The sequence below is a fragment of the Zea mays genome, chromosome 6 (assembly GCF_902167145.1).
Source record: "Zea mays cultivar B73 chromosome 6, Zm-B73-REFERENCE-NAM-5.0, whole genome shotgun sequence".
Lineage (NCBI taxonomy): Eukaryota > Viridiplantae > Streptophyta > Magnoliopsida > Poales > Poaceae > Zea > Zea mays.
The window spans coordinates 118,296,690-118,320,735 of NC_050101.1; the positions used below are offsets into that span (position 1 = coordinate 118,296,690).

General features: G+C 44.8%; 1 protein-coding gene across 3 annotated transcripts; it reads right to left on the bottom strand.

Moving 5' to 3' along the window:
• Window positions 1-5,069: 5,069 nt before the first annotated feature.
• LOC103629909 (pentatricopeptide repeat-containing protein At2g22410, mitochondrial) lies at window positions 5,070-11,192 on the bottom strand. 3 transcript variants are annotated; one of them, XM_008651004.4, is made up of 5 exons: window positions 9,163-11,192; window positions 8,334-8,431; window positions 7,970-8,087; window positions 5,766-5,865; window positions 5,070-5,433 (listed from the first exon to the last, which is right to left on the bottom strand). In XM_008651004.4, exons 1-2 carry the CDS (start codon window positions 11,096-11,098, stop codon window positions 8,427-8,429), a joined length of 1,941 nt encoding a protein of 646 aa, XP_008649226.1. In that variant the 5' UTR covers window positions 11,099-11,192; the 3' UTR covers window positions 5,070-5,433; window positions 5,766-5,865; window positions 7,970-8,087; window positions 8,334-8,426. The 3 variants fall into 3 exon arrangements, with proteins under 3 accessions (XP_008649226.1, XP_008649224.1, XP_008649225.1); XM_008651002.3 differs by lacking the exons at window positions 5,070-5,433; window positions 5,766-5,865 and adding exons at window positions 5,924-7,709; window positions 7,807-7,854; XM_008651003.3 differs by lacking the exons at window positions 5,070-5,433; window positions 5,766-5,865 and adding an exon at window positions 5,924-7,709.
• Window positions 11,193-24,046: the final 12,854 nt, after the last annotated feature.

Sequence of the window (24,046 nt, forward strand, 5' to 3'; positions counted from 1 at the left end):
CCACCGATCCTTCCAAAAAAGGATAACATTTCCATCACCCAAATCAGACACAACTGCAATATTGATCAAAGCCTGCACTGCTCCACAAGCCTGAACAGGGAGGACCGACCATGGCTTAGAGTGGCCAGTTTTTTGGAGCCAGGGCCACCTAGCCCGAAGAGCCACGCTCAACAGCCGCAGATCAGTGATCCCTAGCCCACCCAAGTCTTTAGGCCTAGTAACCTTGCCCCACGCCACCAAACAGTGACCTCCATTGGCTTGTTTTCTTCCTTTCCAAAGGAAGCCTCTTCTTATCTTGTCAATATCTTTAACAGACCAGCTAGGGAGGTCCAAAGCCATGGCAGCATAGATCATTTTCGCTGTAAGAACAAACTAAACATACACAGGTCGACCTGCTTTTGTCATAAGGTCGGTCTTCCAACCCGGAAGCACACTAGTCGCTTTGTCCACCAATGCCTGCAACTGAACCTTTGAAAGCTTTCCCAAGGACAGAGGTAAACCAAGATAATGACAAGGGAAATCTGAAAAGGGACATGAGAGACAATCTCGGACCCGCACCAAATCATCTTCGGTACAACGAATGGGGAACACACTACTTTTCTGGACATTAGTCTTGAGCCCCGATGCTTCCCCAAAAAGCCGAAGGATCTGTAGGATTAGATTTATGTCTGAAGCCACAGGCCTAAGAAAAACCACAGCGTCATCCCTTATTAATCAGAGATCTTTGCTCTCTTATTAATCAGCCTATTGTTGAATTGAATGTAGACCAACTTGTTGAGGCGGTCTGTAGTAAGCCTATTTCTCTTCTTAGTGTGCACCTATAAATTAAAAATAAGAGCACTTTTAGTTGTGCAATTTTATTGTAATGTTGTTGTAATTTTGATAACATATAGGTACTAACTCCATCAAACCCACTTCAATTTCTTTCACAACCATAAGAACTTGTTAAAGATAGGATCTTGGTAGCCATCTTTTGTAGAGCTGGTGTTTCAGTTCCATAAAGCCGCCACCATGATGTTGAAATAAAAAAACCTCTCTATTAGTTAGTAGGTACAACAGATTGTTTGTTACAATGCTGAAATAAAAAACCTCTCTATCAGCAAACAACTGTTACCTAGATTATAATCAAAGTTTTCAAAAGTCCTTGCAAGCTTCTTGCTAAATGGGCCTTCTCTATTCTGAAACTTCTGGAGTTCGATGTTGGCTGCATACAATTGATAAAATATTTTGTTATTTTGGGAACATCAAAGATTGATGGGTCAGCATAACTGTAGTGTGGATTCAACAAATAAGTTGTCAAATGAAATGAAGAATCAAGTCTTCCAGTCATCTTCTTCTCAATAACAGCAACATCCTTGAAACGGTTCTCAACATTGCTAAGGGCCTCTTTGACATGTCTCTTTGCCTTCAATAATTCTCCATATACAAAGCCCATGGATGGCTTCACATCTCCATCAACCAAACAGAGAACTTTGAACAATGGCGCAAAAACAGCCGATGTCAACTTCACATCCTTCCAAAAGCTTGGATTCAATATAGTTGTTGTGACATTTTTCTCTTCTTTAATTTCACATCCTTTAGTGAGTCCCACCTACTATGAACCACCATCTTTCTTAGCTGGTCCTTCTTCTCTTGTATGTTGTCCAAAGTTAGATAGTTTGAAGCAAACCTAGTCACTCCTGGCCTTACTATCTCTTTCTTCTCAGTGAAGTATCTCATGCACTCTAGTGTTCTTGTGTGCCCATAGACAAATATGGTGAATGCCTTTGCTTGGTCAATCACCTTCTTGAACCGAGGCATGTTGCCAATTCCTTGGAGCATCAAGTTAATTGTGTGAGTTGCACAAGAGGTCCAAAAGATATGTGGTCTCTTCACATGCAGTAGCTTCTTTGCTCCCATGTTGTTAGAAGCATTGTCAGTCACAACTTGCACCACATCATCTGGACCAAAGTCTTCAATTGCTTTGTCCACTAGTTCAAAGATCACTTCACTTGTGTGTAACATCTCTGACATCTCTTTTGAGGAAATAAAACTAGTTCCATCAGCACAATTAGTGCACACATTCATTATGTTTCTCCTCTTCTTATCTGACCAAGCATCGATCATAATGGAGCACTCATTCTTCATCTTCTCGGCTTCACGTTCTTGCAGCAAACTCTTGGTTCTTGCATATTCTTCTTCCAACAATCTCCCTCGCAGGTCAAACATAGTTGGAGGTTCAATTCCAGGCCCAAATTGTCCAGTTGCTTCACACATTTGCTTGAACTCATCGTTGTCACATGCATTGAATGATATTGCTATCAATGTTACAAAAAAGTAAATTAGTGTTCAGTTGAGTACTACAGCAAGGAAATCTGATGAAATTGAAATCTGAAATTAAAAACAGCAAGGAAATTACCATGGTTAAAGGCTCATCTTGCAATATATCTATGCACCCCATGTAATATTTCTTTCCAAAGTTCCTTGTTCAGCCTCTGTTGAGTCAAAGATTCAGATTTGGTTGTTGTAGGATCAATAGCTTTTGTCCATTTGTCCATGGGGCCTAATTTGTGAGGCTCTAAACTTCCAACACATGTCACTTCTTCTGATCCTCCAACCCTAGACACATGAACTTCCTCTTTAAGTTCTAGCTCACGAACAGTCTTCTCCTCCCTTTTCCTTTTTGCTTCATCTAGTGCTTTCTTGCACTTTTCTTGAGCCTCCAGCAACTTCTCTTTGGTGGTCTTCATGCCCTGACATTTCTTCGCATTCTTTTCTTCCTAGGCGATATGTTGCTTCAACCGATAAACCCCTCCACACATTTGCTTCTCACACAGTATGCACTTTACCTTGTCCTTGTTTATATCAACAAGAACCCCATACTCCCATCCCACATCATCTGAATTTCTTCTAAGGCCACTAACTCCCTCTGGTGCACTTGCAGTTTCAGATTGACCCTCTGTCATCTGAGTTCAAGCCATCATTCAACAAATTACAAACTGAATATGTGAATAACAAAGGAGATGAGAGGAGAGAAGCAGGGGAGGAAACATACAGACCTTGGACCTTGGGGCTGTCGGTGAAGCAGGGCCTTGGGAGGAGGAGGAAACAAGAGAGAGAAGCAGGGCTGTCGGCGAAGAGAAGCAGGAGAGAAGCAAGACGAAGGAGGTGCAGGCATGCAGCCGCGTCTCCGGTGGAGGGAGTCCAGCCGCGACCGCATCACCGGCGGGAGGAGCTGCAGCCATGCGCAAACCCTAAACCCTATTCCCCTCCCGCGCACACGCCCTTATCCCCTCCCGCTCGCGCCGCGCGGCACGCGCGCCTAGCTCGCCTCCATGCCGCCTAGGCATTTGGGCGCCGCGGAATCGCCTCAAGGCGCCGCCTAGGCGCCCAGATCGACTAGGGGCCCGCCTACCCCCCTAGTCCAGGTGGGAGGGCATGGCCTAGCGACTAGGCGCACCTAGGCGCGTCGTAGGCGGCGATTTTCAAAACCCTGGGAAGCACAAACGTGAACTTTCCGATGAATGGCCACGAGTACAACTTGGGATACTACTTTGATGATGGCATATTGATATACCCTCGAAGGTCGGTGTTCGTGAGGACCATATCGCTCCCACAAGACTCCAAAGTAGTGGATGTTCATTGCATGTCAGGAGGGAGTATGGAAGGATATGGAGAGAGCATTCGGGGTGCTTAAGGCTAGATTTCATATTCTTGCAATCTAGATCATTCTTTGTCCCAACAAGTACTTAGTGTGATCATGCATGCATATATCATTCTATACAATATGATCGTTAAGGATTAGTGTGGAGGATCATATGATGTAGACAACTACAAGATAGGTGCCGTTTGGTTCACATATTTGTAACGTAATGGGTAACGGATAACGTTAAATTATGTTTGTTTTAGTCCAACCGTAATCAAATACCACACTAAAATTTAATACCAGCTATTCAAATTTGTTATCGACAGTAATCGAGCCGAAACCATTACCATTACCATTTGCGTTACATTTTTTGAACCAAACGGCACCATAGTTGTTTCGTCTCTTGCAGCACCAACTGTGACCCCCAAAGCACTGACGTCATTTGCAGCTATCCTTCAGCGAGAGGCAACACTCTATACAAGCTCGTTGTATGATGAACTCCAAAATGATGTAATGGTTATTATTATGATTTATGTAATTTTAATTTTAGTCGAGTAATGTTAGTTTCATTTTTTATGTGTTGCGTATTTTTTATTTTAATTGGGCCTATGTATTGTGCATTTTTCTTTATGTAATGTAATGTTTTATTTTTATGGGATAAATAATTTTTATTTGCTTTTAAAGTGTTCGTTTTTTTTCTTGTACGATTTCATTTACAACAAAAATAGGCGCTAAGAGCTAAAGGGAATATAGGAGTCATCATTTAAATGGATGTTGAGCATCGTTTGTGCCACTGGACACCTAGGGTCTATTTCTCCACCACCGCCAACATGCCATCGACATCCTGGAGCGGGCTGGCATGTCCGACTGCAAGCCCTGTTCCGCACCTGTTCACACTCAAGCGAAGCTCTCTGAGGACGACGGACCCCGATCACCGACGCGACGTCCTACCGGAGCCTCACCAGCGTGCTCCGGTACCTCACCTTCTCTAGGCCCGACATCACCTACGCCGTCCAGCAGGTGTGTCTACATATGCACACCCCGTGGGAGCCCCACCTCACCGCCTTCTAGCGGATCATGCGCTACCTCCGCTGCTACCTCGACTACGGACTCCTACTCCGACCATCTCCGACGTCAGAGTTCATCGTTTACACCGACGCTGACTGGGCTGGCTGCCCCGACACGCACCGATCCACATCTGGTTATGTCGTGTTCCTGGACGCCAACCTCGTCTCCTGGGGCCCTAAGCGGCAGCTCATCGTCTCCTGCTCCAGCGTAGAGACCGAGTACCGCGCTGTGGCCAACGGCGTGGCAGAGGCCTGCTAGCTGCGCTAGCTCCTCCACGAGCTCCATGTCCCCCTTTAGCGTGCCACCCTCGTCTACTACGATAACATCAGCACAGTCTACCTCTCCACCAATCTCGTGCAGCATCAGCGCACGAAGCACGTGGAGATCGACATACACTTCGTCCGCGAGCGTGTCGCTGCCGGTGACGTTCGTGTTCTCAGCATCCCCACCACGCTGCATTTCGCCGACATCTTCACCAAGGGGTTAGCATCGAGTGTATTTTTAGACTTTCGATCCAGTTTCAATATCTGTACAAGATAGAGTTGCAACTGCAGGTGGTGTTAGAATCCCATTCAGGGTTTAGGGTTCTCCCTTTGTAATTACTCTCTCACTCATGTGTAATGGGTCGGGCCCAGTTAATTCAAATCTATTAATACAACACTCATCCCTAAGACAGGGTTAGGGTTTCCCACAGTTTGGTCCAAAGGAACCCAAGTATCCTCTAAACGCTCTTCTACAACCTGTAAATTTGGGGAAAAAAAGAAAGAAAAATATCACGACATAATCATGTTGCCATATTACTATTGGGTTCAAGATATGATCTCTTTTATTTATATAGTTGAAACATTTCTAACTTGTAGCACATGTTCATATACATAGAACACGGGTGGAAGATTTCAACACTACAAAGAAACATAATCATTGATATCTAACGGCTCTTAACAATTGCTAAATCAGGAAAAGAAACCAAAAAGGGAATGAATGAGCCATGGTTTGTGACTAAGATTGATTGATGCATTTTGAGTCATCCTCTCTTATTACAGAAACAAACATGATTAGGATACTCAAGTACCTCAAAATGTGGCTTTCCTGTATGAGAATTCTCGGGAATAAGTTCAGCAAGTCGAGGAGGATCATAAAAAAGATCATCCAAGCTATGTGTATCCTTATTTCTGCAAATAATTAAGTTGTATGAGGTCAGCAAACAGGAATTAAAATGACAAAGGAAACTAAAGTGAAACATCCGTTTAATGGTGTATTTTTTTTCTCGAAAACGTAGGAGAAATGTGCCTCGTTATATTAAGAACAACGGAAAAAGAGGCCTAAAAAGGCCAAATACAAATGTCTACTTACGGAGGCCAAAAACACAAATAACTAAAACAATCCATCAGACACACTCACACACACACAATCACTCAAAAGATGCTAGACCTCAGGAAGGAGGGCAGCAAGGTAGGAAAGCCCCTTAGCCCCTGTCGCTTCCCAAAACAATCTCTCCTCCCCTGCTAGCCATATAGATAAGGCCAAACCTGGAGTCTAGCCCTCGAATACACATCTATTTCGAAGTTTCCAAATTGTCCAGGCTCAAAGGCAATTAAGGAGTTGAGGCCTTTTCTGGGCAAGCCAGCCATGACTCCTATGATTTGCTCCTACCAGTTCATGAAGGAAAACAGCTCTGGCTGAGGAGCCAGGCTTTCTAATCCAAAAGGTCTCAGAAGATGAAACCAAAACCCTCTTGTAAACACACAAGAGACAAGGAGATGGTTCAAGGTTTCTTCTTCCTGGTCACATAAGAGGCATATCGTCGGGTGATCCATCCCTCTCTTGGCAAGTCTGTCCACAGTCCAACATCTCCTGTGGGCAACCAACCAAAGGAAGAAACGACACTTTTAGGGGCCCAAGTTTCCCATACCAAAGGATAATAACCAAAAACTGTTGAGCCTGCAAAGAAACCTTCAATTGTTGTTTTGGCCGAGTATTTGCCATCTCTAGCTAAACTGAATATATGATTATCCTCTACTTCAGGTTGTAACACCACTTCTGATAGCAAATCCCACAACTGCAAGTAGTCCACTATGGCTCCAACTGAAAGAGCCCCTCTGATGTCAGAGATCCATTTTCTGTTGGTTAAAGCCTCTGAAACAGTTATATTATTTGCAATTCTTTTGGTATAATTGCAAACAACCTAGGAGCCAGATCACTTACTCTTTGACCCAAGATCCACTTGTCTGTCTAGAACAGATCAACAGAGTGTGGGCTCCATTCTCCACTTCTGAAATCAAAACAGTGGAAAGAAAGCCTTTGCCTTTTTTGGAACTTGGATAGGAAGATTTGCCCAAGTACGTCCTGGATCAGATTTATGCAAGCAAAGTCATCTCATGCGAAGGGCTCAATACAATTCCTTTAAGCTAGATATTCCAAGACCTCCTAATTGTAGAGGCCGACACACTCTTCCCCAGGCTATCAAACAATGTTCTCCCTTGGCATCTTTGCGACCTCTCCACAGAAATCCCCTTCTGATCTTGTCAATAGCATCTAGAGCCCAAGAAGGAAGATCAATGGTCATTGCTAAGTAGACAATCATGCTTGTGAGCACATGTTGCATTGCACCATAACTTTTCTACCGCCTTTGTTACAAGGTCTGCTTTCCAGCTTGGTAGGCGATCAACAATCCTATCTATGATAGGCTGAAGCTGTTCTTTAGTTAATTTGCGTAGGGAGAGAGGAATTCCTAGATATCTGCAAGGGAAATCAGATCTCTCAAGGTAACAAGTTATGAACCACCATCGGATCATCCTCGGAGCACTGAATCGGGTAAACATTGGATTTCTGCTCATTATTATAATGGAGCCCTGAAGCTTTGCCAAATAATTCCAAGAGATTCATGTTTAATGGTGCAACTAAGGCATTAATCAACACTCCACCTTATGTCCTTGAATGGTCTTCCTTTATCATCAACATAAGCTTCATTTATTTTTGTCAGCATATCAAAACCTTTGGCAACCATCCCAAACACCTATGGTCAACAGAACAAACACAGGAATTGTTCAAATAAAGGAATTCTGTTCATATGAACAAAAAAAATCAGTTAACAAAATCTAAGTGCTGCTCACAGTGTGTTTATCAAGGTAATCCATGTCATCCCGCAAGGTAATGTAGAACTAAAAACATTAAAAGCACATAAATTGAAGGCCAAAACAAGCAACGAAGTACTGAAAAATGGTGAAAAATGGAGCATCCAATATTATCAATTAAGGCACCGGGGCAGCTTTGCACCTGCGAGGCATTGCAGTTTTCACCAGCACTGGCCATAGCAACAGTTCCAGTTTTAGAATGCCTCAACTCTGGTCGGATCTCATCATCAAAAAATCGAGCTTGATCACCATAGAGAAATCTGAGGAAATAAGATATAGTTTTCAGGCATACATTGAAGAGTATGTAATAATAAGATACCTCAATAACAATGACTGTATACATATGGGGGGAAAAGCAAACATCGAAGAAAGGTTCTATCAAAACTATACTTGTATTGTATCCATTGAAGACACTACTTATATCTAGATGCAGGATACCACATTATATGGTTCAGAGATGAAACTTTGAAGACATTTCGAAAGTTCAAATCAAAAGAACCACTTACTTGTATACGGAATCACCATCGGTGCCAGTTCCAGTTGGATTTGTGCCAAGAAATCCTTCTCCACCTTGTGGAACAGACACGCATTGTAGTACTTCATTCTGGTCGGTCAAAGAAGAAAACCAAAGAATAAGTACACTAATTATCTGAAATGGTAATCTCAAATTCATGAGATGGTATTTTCCATGATTTAGTGATAAAGAGCAGCCAGTGGTGAAAATTCTTCACGCACTTCACCAATGGAGAAAAATTCAAGATTCTGTGGAAGAAATTGAGTGCAGGGACCACAGTAGAAGCTAATTCAGTTCCCATAATGTCATAAAAATCGATAGCAAGAAACCCAAGAAACAGAATAGAAGCCTTTGATAGCGCCTAAGATAATCACTGTGGCTTTATCATCACTACAAAGGTCAGTAGTAAGCCCGTGACGCAATGATTTCAAAATTTCTGGTAGCATACCTACGAGCCTAGAAATCAGAAAAGCAACTAAATACATTTGGAATTAGGAATTCCACGGAACTAGATCTAAAAACTCGAGAGAGACCTAGATCTAAAAATGTCTGAAAGCGTCAAAATACAGACCTGACTCCAGATCCTGCATATTAAAACAAAATGTCTGAAAGCATCAAGGAACAAGCGCTCAACAATAAAAAACAAACAATGTAATCATGCTTTTATCTCTGAACCGAGCAATGTCTGAAATTAAAGGCAAGGAATCAGGTGGCAATGGGTGGCTCTTGGCCTCTTATTTCATCCTGAATATTTCGTAAACCAGTAAATACAATGCTAAGAATTGATTTATAGCAGACACATGAAGCATGAGAAATATAACCTTCTGCCTTTGAATGAAGGTAAATATTCCCCAGTGCAGCATATATATCTTCTGAGTGAACATGCGAAACATCTGCCACCAAAAACTCATGACATTTCCCATCAACTTCGATAGAACTACATCCAGGATTCTTCTTTACTCTTCTATCTCTCATCACTGTTCTCAGCATCTTTACCTGGCCCCATTTACTTTTACTTGCATATATTTGACTCATAAGTACATAGATTCCACTGTCTGAAGGATCCAGCCCTGCTAGCTTATCCGCTGCACATTTGCCAATCTCTACATTACCATGCATTCTGCAAGCATTTAAAAGAGCACCCCAACCAGCCTCGTCAGCTCCTACTGGCATACTCCTTGCAACTTCAAACGCCTCTTGAAGAAGCCCAACTTTACCCAAAAGGTCAATCATGCATGCATAATGTTCGGCCCTGGGTTCAATCCCATAAACTATCTTCATCTCTTTGAAATGGCACCGTCCTTCTGATACTAAACCACCATGACTGCACGCAGAAAGTACCCCAATATATGTGGCCTCATCAGGCAAAATACCGTTTCCTTTGAATTCTTGAAAGAGATGAAGGGCTTCTTCAGGCTGACCATGCAAACCATGTGCCATGATCATTGTGTTCCAACTTACTACATTCTTGTCCTCCATATTGCTAAATAACCTTGATGCTGCACCGACATCTCCACATTTTGCAAACATATCAATGAATGCATTGCTTAGATTCGGTGTAAGCTCAACCTTATGACTGACAATGTAAGTGTCATATAACCATGTACCAACATCCAAAGAACACAGCTGAGCGCATGCTGACAGAACACTCACAAGTGTAGCATCAATCGGCTCCACACCTGCTGCAATCATGTCATTGAATATCCTAATGGCTTCATCTGGCATATTTGCATGTGAATAAGCTGCGACCATGCAACTCCAAGAAACCACATTCCTATTAGGAATTTCCTTGAAAAGCTTCGCTGCATTCTCCAAATCACCACACTTGGCATAAGCACTGACCATGCTCGTCCAAGAGTATACATCCTTGATGGGCATCCCATCAAAAACTTCCTTCGCTGCGGCCACACACCCACACTTTCCAAACATATCGACGAGCGCATTCTCCAAGTTAACGCTCATGCGTCCACCACTCTCCACGATACACTGATGCACTGTCCTCCCCAACCCAAGTAGCCCCATTTGCCCAGCTGCCGAGGCTGCTGCGACCAGAGTAACCTCGTTCGGCCACACACTCTCAGCAACCACCATCCGGCAGAATACTCGCCAGGCCTCATCGGGCAAGCCACCTCGCGCGTATCCGTCAATCAGCGTTGTCCACGAGACCACGTCCCTGTCAGCCATTTCGTCGAACAGCTTCCGCGCGTCGGGTAATAACATGCTGCTAGTGTACATGTGCACCAGCGCGTTCCCCGCGAGCACGCTCTGCCCAATAAATCCTCGCTTGAAGGCAACGCAATGGATGGCCTCCGTAGGGGAGGAGGAAGTGGCGGCGGCTTTAACTGCGAAGACGATGGTGCGCGCGTCGACGGCGAGGCGATCGCGGAGCACTCGGCGGAAGAGGGTGAGTGCGTGGGTTGGCTTTCCGGCGCGGAGGAAGCCGCGCATCATGGTGGCGAGCATGTATGCATTGGGCCCCTCTGTGCATTGAGCGAGGACGGCGGCAGCGTGGGCGAGGCGCGGCGGGTCGGAAAGCGCGCAGAAGGCAAGAAGGCGGGAGGCTGGGAAGCGGTTGGAGGCGAGGCCGGAGACGGTGAGCAGTGCCTGGAGCTGAAGGAGGCGGCGGAAGGAGGCGCATGACTCGAGGACGGATAGCAGAGGGTGGGTCACCACAAGGTTGCAGTTCGTGTTCCACGCCGGACGCGGGGAGGGAGGAGCCAATGTCGGTGGCGACGGCATCGTCGGTGGCGACGGCATCGTCGGTGGAACGCCCGCCCACGCGAGACGATTTGAAGAGGCTTTGCCGTTGACCTTGAGTAGTGGATGCGCGGGGCGTTTATCGCGTCCGTGACGGCACGGGGCGAGGGCATTGATCGCGGGGCTAATAAAATAGAAATGATTCCATGATGATGCTTATATTATATCTCATGCTTTATATGAGTCTTTCGTTATTACCTATTATATTTACGAAGGTATGTCTCTTATGACCTTCGTCCGAAACTCATTATTTCCCGAAGGGACATAATGCTTCGAAGGACGAAGGACTTTAACACTTAACACTTTTCATGTTGCCTTGTTCTTAACTCTTAGCATTTGAGAACAAGTCACCAACATTGGCGCCCACCTCCGGTGAACTCACTTCCACTTCTTGAGTTTTTCGGCACCTTCGGCAAGCATCAGCTTCGTCATGCCGCCGAAGAAGGCTCCAGCACCAGGGGCTGGCACGCTGCAGCCGCTGGACCCCAATCAAGATGTCCTTTCTCTCAGAGAGGCACGAAGCCAGAAGAGGAAGGCTACCAGTCCAACACATCCGGAGGATGATCTAGATCAGGAAATTCAGAATCTGGAAATCCTTCAGCAACAGGTTCAACGCAGGAAGGAGAAGATGGCCAGGCTAGCTGAACTGCAGAGGCAGATAGATGAAGCCTCTGAAGAAGTTCGTCATCTTGCTCAGGATGAGCAACTCCGAAGGCCTCAGCATCAAGACCTTCATCAGGAGGGCTTTCACAACGAAGATGACTGGTATGACAATTTCCATCATGGGAATTTTGTTTTTGATGATGCTTCTCCCTTGTCCGCTGAGTTGCAGGCTACGCCTTGGCCTCCGTCCTACAAGCCGCCTCAGCTCCCCGTATTTGATGGCCATTCTGATCCGAAGCAGTTTTTGATGAGCTACGAAGCAACAGTGTCTTCGTACGGTGGCAATGCTTCAGTCATGGCCAAATCTTTCGTTATGGCTGTCAGAAGTGTTGCTCAAACCTGGTATTCCTCCCTTCGACCAGGAACGATCACTTCATGGCAGAAGCTGAAGGACTTGTTGTTAACCAGCTTTCAAGGATTTCAGACGAAGCCGGTCACTGCTCAGGCTTTGTTCCAGTGCACTCAGGACCCCGAAGAATACCTTCAGGCATATGTCCGAAGGTTTTTGCGTTTGAGGGCACAGGCACCAACGGTGCCCAATGAAATTGTCATTGAGGCCATGATCAAGGGGCTTCGGCCAGGTCCGTCAGCTCAGTACTTCGCCAGGAAGCCTCCTCAAACGCTGGAGAAGCTGCTCCAGAAGATGGATGAATATATTCGAGCTGACAATGATTTTCGCCAAAGAAGGGAGGAGGCCTTCAGATTTTCTGAGATGACCAGAGGCTTCGGAGGAAGATTCTATCCGAGGCATGTCAGATCAATTCATAATTCCAATCAAAATGATGATAAAGGGAGCCAGCAGCAAAGGCCACAGTACTCCTCACAGGCTTCGGGGCAACAGCAAAGCTCCTTCCGACCACCAGCTCCAAGAGGCAGAGGCGCCAGGGGCTTCGGAGGAAGATTTGGCGATCAACCAAGAAGAATCTTTTGCTTATTCTGTGGTGAGAACAAAGGCCATACTACCAGGATGTGCCATGTTACTATACAGAAGCAAAAGGAAATAGCTGAAGCAGCAGCACAACAAGCCCAGCCGAAGCAGGTCATGCATACAGCTTCGTATCATTCGCCCTACATCCCAGAATATGTGGGCAATCATCCTGTAGTCTCTGCTGCTTCGGCAAGTCAGCCTTCAGCTTCCTGGCAACAGCCTCCGCCTCCACCTCCGTTGCAACAAGGTCAGCAGCCAGAAGGGAGCCAATATGCTCCACATCAAAGGGACTTCAGAGAACAGTCCGAAGCTCGCACGGTCAACAGCACCGTGCCAGAATCAAAGCACATCTATTGACAAATATCCTACCTTAATAGCAATCTTTTTCATTCAGTTTTATTCTCTGTAATAAAGGACATTGTTTTCATGTAATTAGTTTCGTTGATTCCTACAAGAAAAATATGTTTTCTTCACAGGTTTGCGACAATAAAAAGGACCTTCGGACTATCGAAAGTCCTTTGAAGCAACGAAAAGTCGTTCTAAGAAACGCAGAGTAAGTCTGACGAAGTTACAAAAAGTCGTTCCGAAGGGAGCGCAGCGTAAGTTTTCTGCTCCAAAGTCGTTCCAAAAGGAATGCAGAGCATACAGCGAAAAGTCAACGCTGATACCGCCTAAGTAAAAGGCGAAGAAGCTCCAAAGACGTTCCTAAGGGAATGCAGAGCTTATACCGCCTAAGTAAAAGGCGAAGAAGCTCCAAAGACGTTCCTAAGGGAATGCAGAGCTTATACCGCCTAAGTAAGAGGCGAAGAAGCTCCAAAGACGTTCCTAAGGGAATGCAGAGCTTACAGCGAAGAATCAGTGCTGATACAAAAATATTGTGTGGGGATATGTGTGTATCTTTCGGAACAAATGTCATCTACGTAGCATAACATCATTACATCATTTTGCATAGCATAAGCATCATACATCATGTTGCATATGGCCCAAGAAGGGGACACGATATTGATCTTCGGAAGTATGATTTGAAAGAGTGAAAATCGTGGTCCCAAGAAGGGGACACGATATTGATCTTCGGAAGTATGATTTGAAAGAGTAAAAATCGTGGTCCCAAGAAGGGGACACAATATTGATTTTCGAAAGTATGATTTGAAAGAGTGAAAATCATGGTCGTAAAGAGAATCAATCTTCATCTTCGGAAGTATAGCTTCGGAGAATTTTTTCACGAAGTTTGGATATTCTTCACGAAGCATGAAAAGAAGGGAAGGTGTTTTTTTCGCTAAACTCAAAAACGGTACGTGTGTAAAGTTTCATGCATCGTAAAGAATTGAGTAGCAAAAATAGATATATTACATTCGGGGTTACAAAAATGTTACATTATATTACATTTCCGAAGTTTTTTACAAAAATGTTTAATCCTCTCTCAAAACGACTCCTGCAGCTTCATTCAGAAGCCGATTGACGACTTCGTCCATAATATCTTCGGCCATCTTTTTAATTTCGTCGTCCCCCTTCGGCTGAGGGCCCGAAGGCGCTTTAGTCGGATCTGAAGCAGGACACGACTACATTACTATTACAAATCGCAAACAGATCTTAAAAGCCTAAAGATTACAACACGGTAGAAGCTATTATTTAGTACCTAATTGACCTTCGGGCTCTGTGCTCTTTTCAGCAGCCTTAGCCACTTCTCTAGCATCATGGATGCCCTTTTCACTTCTCTGAATAATTTCTCTTGCCATTTCTCGGCCACCGTTGTCCCAGATGTCGGTGAAAAATTTTCCCCCAGCCGCGCTAGCTTCGGCTGAAGGATCTTTTATATCTTCAGTCGACAAGGTGGCTTCGGACTGTGCTAAAATTTTCACATGTTCACAGCCCTTCTTCTCTAAAATAGTGGCAATCCCTCTGGCGCCAGAGAAGGCACATATATCTCCTCGGCTATTTAAAATTTCTTCGAAGGCTTCAGCTTCGTGGTCAATCCATTCAATGACACTTTCGGGATTGCCCCTTAGAAAATTTTCTTCACTTGAGAATGCGCCGACCTTGGCGAAGCTAGCCTTTAATTTTTTAACACAGTCTATAGATTTATTGTAGCATCTCTTTTTGGATGAACGAAGCTCTTCAACAGTCACTTCTAGGTGATCTGCCCATTGATCGCTGAGTTCACGCTTTGTTTCTTCAAGTATACGTTCCTCTGTGGCTCTGGCCAGTTGTTTCCGAAGGTCTTCAATTTCGCGTTTCTGAGCTTCAGCCTGACTTTTGAAAGCAGCTTCGTCCTCCTTTATTTTATCTATCAATGAGTATAATATTTTGTCTTTTTCGAGACCTTCGTTCCTCAGTTCAATTACTTCGGAACGAAGGTTGCTCAGGGCTATAGTACACCCTTCGTCTTCAGTATCTTTCTGGGCTCTGAGAGCATTGCTAAGAATCAAGCCCTGCAAAAAGGAATATGTGTGTGTGTCAGAGGGTTTAAATGAACGGAAAAATACAAGGATTTCATTTATCATACCTTCAAACTGTTATAAGCTAGGCTGTCAGCCAGATCGTTTTTTGATAGCACCGAAAGTCCGTCTTCTAAAGTTGGGAATCCGAAGCTTCTGCTTATCTCCCGACAGACAGAAATTTCCTTGTTGTCGGGAAGACAGTACAAGAAGTCTTCTTCTCCACTGCCATTAAATATTAATGCTCCCTTCGGATATTTCAGTTTTTGGGCATAATGCTGGGCCTCTTGTTCTTCTTTTTCTGATAATTTTTTCCCCGAAGCATGACGAAAAATATAATCACGAGTCTTGGGGGATGCTTCGGGGGCAACAACACTAGATTCTTCAATAGTTGGCTTTGTTATTTTCTCTGTCTCACTTTCCAAAGTTTTTGCGGGCTCTGAGGGTCCAGCTTCGGCTGAAATCTCTTGCTCTGGAGCTGTAGAACCAGAGATTTCAGCTGTTGTTTCAGGAGTAACAGCAGCTTTCTTCGGAGGTGTGCTCGAAGATTTGATCGTTTCCAATACGTCTAGCACATTAGCCATTCTTTTTCTCTTCGGAGTTGCAGCTGGCACTTTTTCATTTTTCGCTGTCCCAATGATTGCTGTAGGACTCAAAACTTCTGATGTTTTGGAGCCCTCAGTTGCTTCTCTTACCTCCTCAATTTTTTCTGTTAGCGGCGCTTTGGTTTTCTCTTTTGTTTCTGGCAACAAAATGTTTGAGTGTTCTGATTCTATCTTTGGTGGCATTTCGGCCATTTCTGCGATCTCTGGCAACAAGGCTGGCTCGATTAGTTTTTCAGCTTCGGTGGCTGAAGAAGTTTTCCCGGTAAACTCCGGCACCGAAGCTGGTTCAATATAACGCGGCCGGTGCGTAAGAGCCTTTATCTTTTTCCTTTTCAGTTCTGGCTCGCTAGGAGCAGCTGCAACTTCTTCTTTTGCAGAGATTGTGTTTTTTCTCTTCTGCCTTCGAATGGGATAGCAATAATCAGGGTAGAAGAACCCGATTGCATCAAACACTCGGTTCAGTCTCTTCTTTTTTCGGCCTCCGAAGGCTGCTGATAGTGCAGTATTTTCAGCCTTCGAGAATGCCCCAAGTAATTCATCACTTAATGTTTCAATGCTTTTCAGCCAGTCATCATCAGGTTCAATAAATTTATCTGCATATTTGAATGTGTATTTTAATCTGACTAGTCCGCCTTCGTCGGACTCTTTGATGGTTTCTTTCGGCATTTCCCACTTTTCTGCAAGTGGCCATACCCTGAAGGCAATGTGCTCCTGGACCAAGTCCCTTGACCCAATGAAGGAGCAGACTGCACCGAAGGCTCTTTGGCATTCTTCGGCTGCCTCATCCATTTCAACCTTCGGCCTTCGAAGCCCGAAGCGTTGCCAAATTGGGTACATAATGATACTTTTGACATTATTTTGCGCTGTTAGATCATTTTTCACATAAAACCATTCAGACATCCAGGCTCCGGGCCACCTCTTCCGAAAGGTTGGCACAGGGTAGCTTGACCCGGAGCGGGCGCCGAAGCTGTAGCACCCAAAGTTATTGTGGTATTGCTCCTTTCCCCAGGGCTTCGTCTCGTACAATAACTCGTGTATGTTGCAGAAGCTTTTAGCGTTTGGCTCCAAACCTTGGCTTCTCACAGCCCAGACAAAAATCCCCATTCTTATAATAGCTTCGGGAGTGAGTTGATGAAGGTAGATTTGGAATGTTTTCAGTACCTCAACAACAAAATTGCTCAGGGGGAATCGAAGCCCAGCCTTGAGGAGGCTTCGGAAAATCACAACTTCATCTTCTTCAGGGGTGGGAGAAGTCTTTTCCCCGGCATCAGCTCTCACAATAGATATGTCTCGGAAGTATCGCCCCCTCATATTATCAATGTGACTCTGCTTGATGGTTGTTTTCCCAAAAACTGAGTGACTTGGTCGCCACGGTCGATCTTCGGCCTCTTCCCCATCACTTTCCACATCATAGCTGTCGCTGTCATCAGTATCTTCGGACAAACCTTCGAGAATCTCCTTCGTGATTTTCTCTGTATTAGTCTCTGCCATCGCTATCAGGAACCCCAGATTCTTCTCCTCCTCGAGACTCAGCTTCGTCTCAGCAGGGATCTTCTTGTCTTCAGACATCTTCGGAAACACTAAAAATTTGTTCCCGAGGCCGAAGCTTCGAAATCAAAAAGACCAGCAAATCTCAATGAGCAAGAGCTAAAAATTTTTAGTGGGCCGAAGCAAAAGGCAAGCGTGTGTACCAAATGAATTCACGATGTGTTCTTATTTATACGCCTAGGGCGTTGGTGCGCCGAAGGTCTCACACGAAGAAGCAGCTTCGGCTGAAGTCGTCTCCAAGAGATGGCCGAAGGTCCCTTTTCATGGAGCTTCGGCGTTTTAAACCGACATAGAGATAGAATGACCTTTTTATACATATAGGTCTGAGTCAATGCTGTAAGCTTTCGCAAGGGGCATAATTGTAATTTGTCACAGGCTGCGACCTGTGCCTATAAATAGATGAACAGTACCTCTGCACTGTTCACGTGAACCTGTCATTTGCCTTCACATCACGCTTGTACTTTTGCCTTCTGCAAGACCGAAGGTACATTTGTAATTCAAAGTCATTTATATTCATTAATACAAGTAGAGATAATTCTATGACAATATTTAAATGTTTATTTCATATTCTATGATTTATGTGAATGCTTCATTCTTCGTTGTTATGCTTACGAAGGTATGTCCTCCGTAACCTTCGTCCGAGATGCTTTATATCCCGAAGGGATATAACGTTATGGAGGACGAAGGACCTTAACACTTAACGTTTTTTGTGTTGCCTTGTTCTTAATTCTTAGCATTTGAGAACAAGTCCCCAACATTGGCGCCCACCTCCGGTCAACTCACTTCCACCTTTCTGAGCTGATGGCTTCGTTCAACACTCAAGCTGGAGCTGCTTCGGCTTCGAAGCTGGTGCTCCCGATAACAGGCGGTTCTTGCTCAGAGCCAGCTAACAAAAAGCAGAAGAAGGAGGCTCAGAGAAGGGTGCAGCATGTTGGAGTGCAGGGACCCTTCATTAAGTCAAAATGGTCTCACATTCCAATTACCTTCTCTCAGGAAGATCTTCAGCTCAAGGACTATCCTCACAATGATGCTATGGTCATTTCTTGTGTGATCAAAGGGTTTCTGGTTCACAATGTCCTAGTTGACACAGGCAGTGCAGCTGACATTATATTTGCCAAAGCCTTCAGACAGATGCAAGAGCCTGAAGACAAGATTCATGATGCTACGCACCCTCTTTGTGGCTTCGGAGGGCGGCAGATTGTGGCACTCGGGAAGATTACCATGCCGGTAACCTTCGGATTCGTTAATAACACAAGGACTGAGCAAATTGTGTTTGATATTGTTGACATGGAATACCCCTACAACGCCATTATTGGTCGTGGTACCCTAAATGCTTTTGAAGCAATTCTTCACCCAGCTTATCTCTGCATGAAGATACCTTCGGACCAAGGGCCTATTGCTATTCATGGGAGTCAGGAAGCTGCCAGAAGGGCCGAAGGAAGCTAGACTGATTCCAAGGCAATCCATAATATAGATGGAGTTGAAACTGGTGAACAGTACAAGTTCAGGAGGGAAAAAGCAGCTTCGGCTGATCAGCCGAAGCCCATGCTGCTGTGTGAGGATATAGCAGAGCAGAAGGTGCTATTGGGCTCGCAATTATCTGAAGATCAAGAGAAAACCTTGATAAGGTTTTTATTCAACAATAAAGATGTTTTTGCATGGTCAGCCAATGATCTTTGTGGAGTGAATCAGGATGTTATTGAACATTCGCTCAATGTTGACCCATCCTTCAGACCCCGCAAGCAGAGGCTTCGGAAAATGTCTGATGACAAGGCCGAAGGGGCTCGCAACGAAGTAAAAAGACTCCTAAGTGCAGGAGTTATCAGAGAAGTGAAGTATCCAGAATGGCTAGCTAACACTGTTATGGTGAAGAAGGCCAATGGAAAGTGGAGAATGTGTATTGATTTCACAGATCTCAACAAGGCTTGTCCGAAGGATGAGTTCCCGCTGCCAAGGATAGACTCTTTAGTTGATGCAGCAGCTTCTTCGGAACTCATGAGTCTCCTGGATTGTTACTCAGGCTATCATCAAATCTGGATGAAAAAGGAGGATGAGCCGAAGACTAGTTTCATAACCCCAAGTGGTACATATTGCTATCTTCGGATGCCTGAGGGGCTTAAGAATGCAGGAGGGAGTTTCAGCAGGATGACTGCGAAGGTTCTCCAATCTCAGATAGGCAGAAATGTGTTGACCTATGTTGATGACATTATTGTAAAAAGCACGAAGCAAGAAGACCATATTGCTGATCTGCAGGAGACCTTCGCCAGCTTCAGACAAGCTGGTCTGAAGCTGAATCCAGAAAAATGTGTCTTCGGAGTAAAGAAGGGTAAATTCCTTGGATGCTTGGTTTCAACAAAGGGAATTGAAGCTAACCCAAATAAAATCGAAGCTATACTTCGAATGGAGCCACCAACCACAAGAAAGGGGGCCCAAAGATTGACAGGAAGACTGGCATCTCTTAACAGATTTATATCCAGATCAGCGGAAAGAAATCTACCCTTCTTCGAGGTGCTAAAATCAGCTGAAGTCTTTCAATGGGGCCCAGCTCAACAAAAAGCTTTCGAAGAACTCAAGCAATACCTGATAGATCTAACAACATTAACTCCACCAATGCCAGGGGCTCCTCTGTTGTTGTATGTGGCAGCTTCGCACTCAGCAGTAAGTGCGGCACTTGTGCAGGAGAAGTTTGATGGACAAATCAAGAAGCAGTTCCCAGTATATTTTGTATCTGAAGTCCTTAGTGTCTCAAAGAAAAATTATACAGAACTGGAGAAGGTGTTGTATGCCGTTCTAATGGCATCCAGGAAGCTTCGGCATTATTTTCAGGCATATAATATTATTGTTCCTTCTTCGCAGCCGTTGAAAGATATCATGAGAAATAAAGAAGCTACTGGCCGAATTGGAAAATGGGCTGCGGAGCTTAATGAATTTTACATTGATTATGTGCACAGATCCTCGATCCAATCTCAAGCGTTGGCAGATTTTATTGCCGACTGGACGCCAGGGGCTCAAGGCGAAGAAGTGAATAAAGATGCCGAAGCATGGACAGTGTTTTGTGATGGCTCCTGGGGAACCTTCGGAGCAGGAGCAGCTGCTGTTTTGGTTTCACCGTCCAAGGTTAAAACTTGCTATGCAGCAAAACTGGACTTCAGCTGCACAAATAATATTGCTGAGTACGAAGCCTTGCTCCTGGGTCTTCGGAAACTAAAGGCGATGGGGATCAGGAGGGCGATCCTTAAAACTGATTCTCAGATTGTTTCGGGTCATATTGACAAAAGTTGCAAGGCTAAAGACCCGAAGCTTGAAAAATACCTAGACACAGTCCGAAGGATCGAAGCTTCTTTCGAAGGATTTTCTGTTAAGAATATCCCTCGAGGGCAAAATGAACATGCTGATTTGTTAGCCAGGTCTGCAGCACAGGGGCTGCCGCTACCTTCGGATGTATTCTTCGAAACAATAAAGGCACCTTCAGTGGAGTTACTTGAAAGAGCAGTTCTTACTATTTCTCCTGTGTACAGTGAAGATTGGAGAACTGAAATAATTTCTTACCTTCAGGGCAACTTCTTATCAGATGACGAAGCTTATAATAAAAGAATAGAGGCAAGAGCTCGTCCGTATGTCATTATAGAAGGGGAGTTATACAAACATGGAGTTTGTGCCCCTCTGCTCAAGTGCTTGTCTAGAGCCGAAGGTATAGAGTTGATGAAGGAGATACATGCAGGCCTTTGTGGATCCCACATCGGATCCAGGCCGTTACTTGGAAAAGTATTCCGTCAAGGATTTTATTGGCCGAAGGCAGCTTCGGATGCAGCTGAGTTAGTTCAAAAGTGCGAAGGTTGTCAGAAATGTGCAAAAGATCAAAAACAACCTTCGTCTTTGACACAGCTAATACAACCCATCTGGCCATTGCAAAGGTGGGGCCTCGATTTGCTGGGCCCGTTACCACCGGCTCAAGGCAATCTGAAATATGTTGTAGTTGCTGTGGAATATTTTTCCAAGTGGATTGAGGCGAAGCCATTAGCTACAATAACTTCGGCCACTGTCCAAAAATTTTTCTGGCAGAATATTGTCTGTCGCTTCGGAGTGCCGAAGGCTATAACCGTAGATAACGGAACACAATTTGACTCCGAAGAATTCAGGAATTTTTGTGATCAAATTGGCACGAAGATCCACTTTGCGTCAGTCAGGCACCCGGAGTCAAATGGGCTTGTTGAAAGGGCCAACGGCATCATAATGACAGGAATAATGAAGCTAATCTTCAATCAACCAAGGGGAAAGTGGCCAGATCAGCTTACCAAAGTGGTATGGAGCCATAACACAACAACATCAAGATCTACAGGCTTCACCCCATTTAAGTTGTTATTTGGTGACGAAGCAATAACCCCGGAAGAAGCCAAAGCTGGATCAATAAGAGTGGTAGCTTCGGCAGAATCAGGTCCCGAAGATACTTGTCTCGTGGAAAAAGATGCCTTAGAAGGGATCAGGCTTCAGGCCGTGGAGAATATCAATAAGTACCAGGCTGAAACAGTTAAATGGCGAGATAGAAAGGTCCGGCTAAAAAATATTGAGCCAGGACACTTGGTGCTTCGGAGAGTGGCCAATCCAGATACAGTGGGCAAATTGCAACTGAAATGGGAAGGGCCTTTCTTAGTAGCATCTTCGTCAAGGCCTGGTTCGTACAGACTGAAGGACATGGATGGCAATGAAATTCCAAGATCTTGGAATGCGGATGAGCTTCGGCGGTTTTATGTATAACTCGATGTAATTTTGACTTTTTTTTTCATGGCACCCTTTTCCTTTCTAAAGGGGGAGAAAGGTTTTTAATGGGGCCATCACATGTAATTTTTCTTTTTAGTTTTATAAGAGCAAAATCCCCCAAAGATGTACATGTAAAAGCTGAGAGCGCACCATCGAGTGCCGAAACCAAAAAAGAGAAAAAGCTCCGAAGACGTCCCTAAGGGGATGCAGAGCTTACAGCGAAAAGTCAACGCTGATTCTCCGAAGGTCCTCAAAAACATGATTTGACAATGTTTTCCAAGTGAATTATATGAACAGGTATTTTTCGGATTCAGAATCATGGATATGGAGCACGACCAGGACGAAGGCTGAGCCAGACGAAGGTCGGGGGCAGCCGAAGCTGTACGCAGGGAAGCTTCGGCGCAATGGCACAAGGGGGAACCGACCTTAAGATGAAAAGACTTCGGGGTCCTCAATAGATTTCCATAAACCGTTAACAAATGTAATGGACATGGATGTAATTTTACGTGGGCTGCGTCCCGCGTCTATAAATAGATGAACAGTACTCCCGTACTGTTCACGCTGACTTTACATTTGCTTTTGCGTCACGCCTGTACTTTTTACCTTCTCTCAGGACCGAAGGTACATTTGTAATTTGAAATCATTTCTATTTTCCCATGTTAATAAAATAGAAATGATTCCATGATGATGCTTATATTATATCTCATGCTTTATATGAGTCTTTCGTTATTACCTATTATATTTACGAAGGTATGTCTCTTATGACCTTCGTCCGAAACTCATTATTTCCCGAAGGGACATAATGCTTCGAAGGACGAAGGACTTTAACACTTAACACTTTTCATGTTGCCTTGTTCTTAACTCTTAGCATTTGAGAACAAGTCACCAACATTGGCGCCCACCTCCGGTGAACTCACTTCCACTTCTTGAGTTTTTCGGCACCTTCGGCAAGCATCAGCTTCGTCATGCCGCCGAAGAAGGCTCCAGCACCAGGGGCTGGCACGCTGCAGCCGCTGGACCCCAATCAAGATGTCCTTTCTCTCAGAGAGGCACGAAGCCAGAAGAGGAAGGCTACCAGTCCAACACATCCGGAGGATGATCTAGATCAGGAAATTCAGAATCTGGAAATCCTTCAGCAACAGGTTCAACGCAGGAAGGAGAAGATGGCCAGGCTAGCTGAACTGCAGAGGCAGATAGATGAAGCCTCTGAAGAAGTTCGTCATCTTGCTCAGGATGAGCAACTCCGAAGGCCTCAGCATCAAGACCTTCATCAGGAGGGCTTTCACAACGAAGATGACTGGTATGACAATTTCCATCATGGGAATTTTGTTTTTGATGATGCTTCTCCCTTGTCCGCTGAGTTGCAGGCTACGCCTTGGCCTCCGTCCTACAAGCCGCCTCAGCTCCCCGTATTTGATGGCCATTCTGATCCGAAGCAGTTTTTGATGAGCTACGAAGCAACAGTGTCTTCGTACGGTGGCAATGCTTCAGTCATGGCCAAATCTTTCGTTATGGCTGTCAGAAGTGTTGCTCAAACCTGGTATTCCTCCCTTCGACCAGGAACGATCACTTCATGGCAGAAGCTGAAGGACTTGTTGTTAACCAGCTTTCAAGGATTTCAGACGAAGCCGGTCACTGCTCAGGCTTTGTTCCAGTGCACTCAGGACCCCGAAGAATACCTTCAGGCATATGTCCGAAGGTTTTTGCGTTTGAGGGCACAGGCACCAACGGTGCCCAATGAAATTGTCATTGAGGCCATGATCAAGGGGCTTCGGCCAGGTCCGTCAGCTCAGTACTTCGCCAGGAAGCCTCCTCAAACGCTGGAGAAGCTGCTCCAGAAGATGGATGAATATATTCGAGCTGACAATGATTTTCGCCAAAGAAGGGAGGAGGCCTTCAGATTTTCTGAGATGACCAGGGGCTTCGGAGGAAGATTCTATCCGAGGCATGTCAGATCAATTCATAATTCCAATCAAAATGATGATAAAGGGAGCCAGCAGCAAAGGCCACA

What these genes read in the sequence shown, in the direction of transcription:
- LOC103629909 (XM_008651004.4), bottom strand. Translation starts at nt 11,098, where the DNA reads ATGCCGTCGCCACCGACGATGCCGTCGCCACCGACATTGGCTCCTCCC.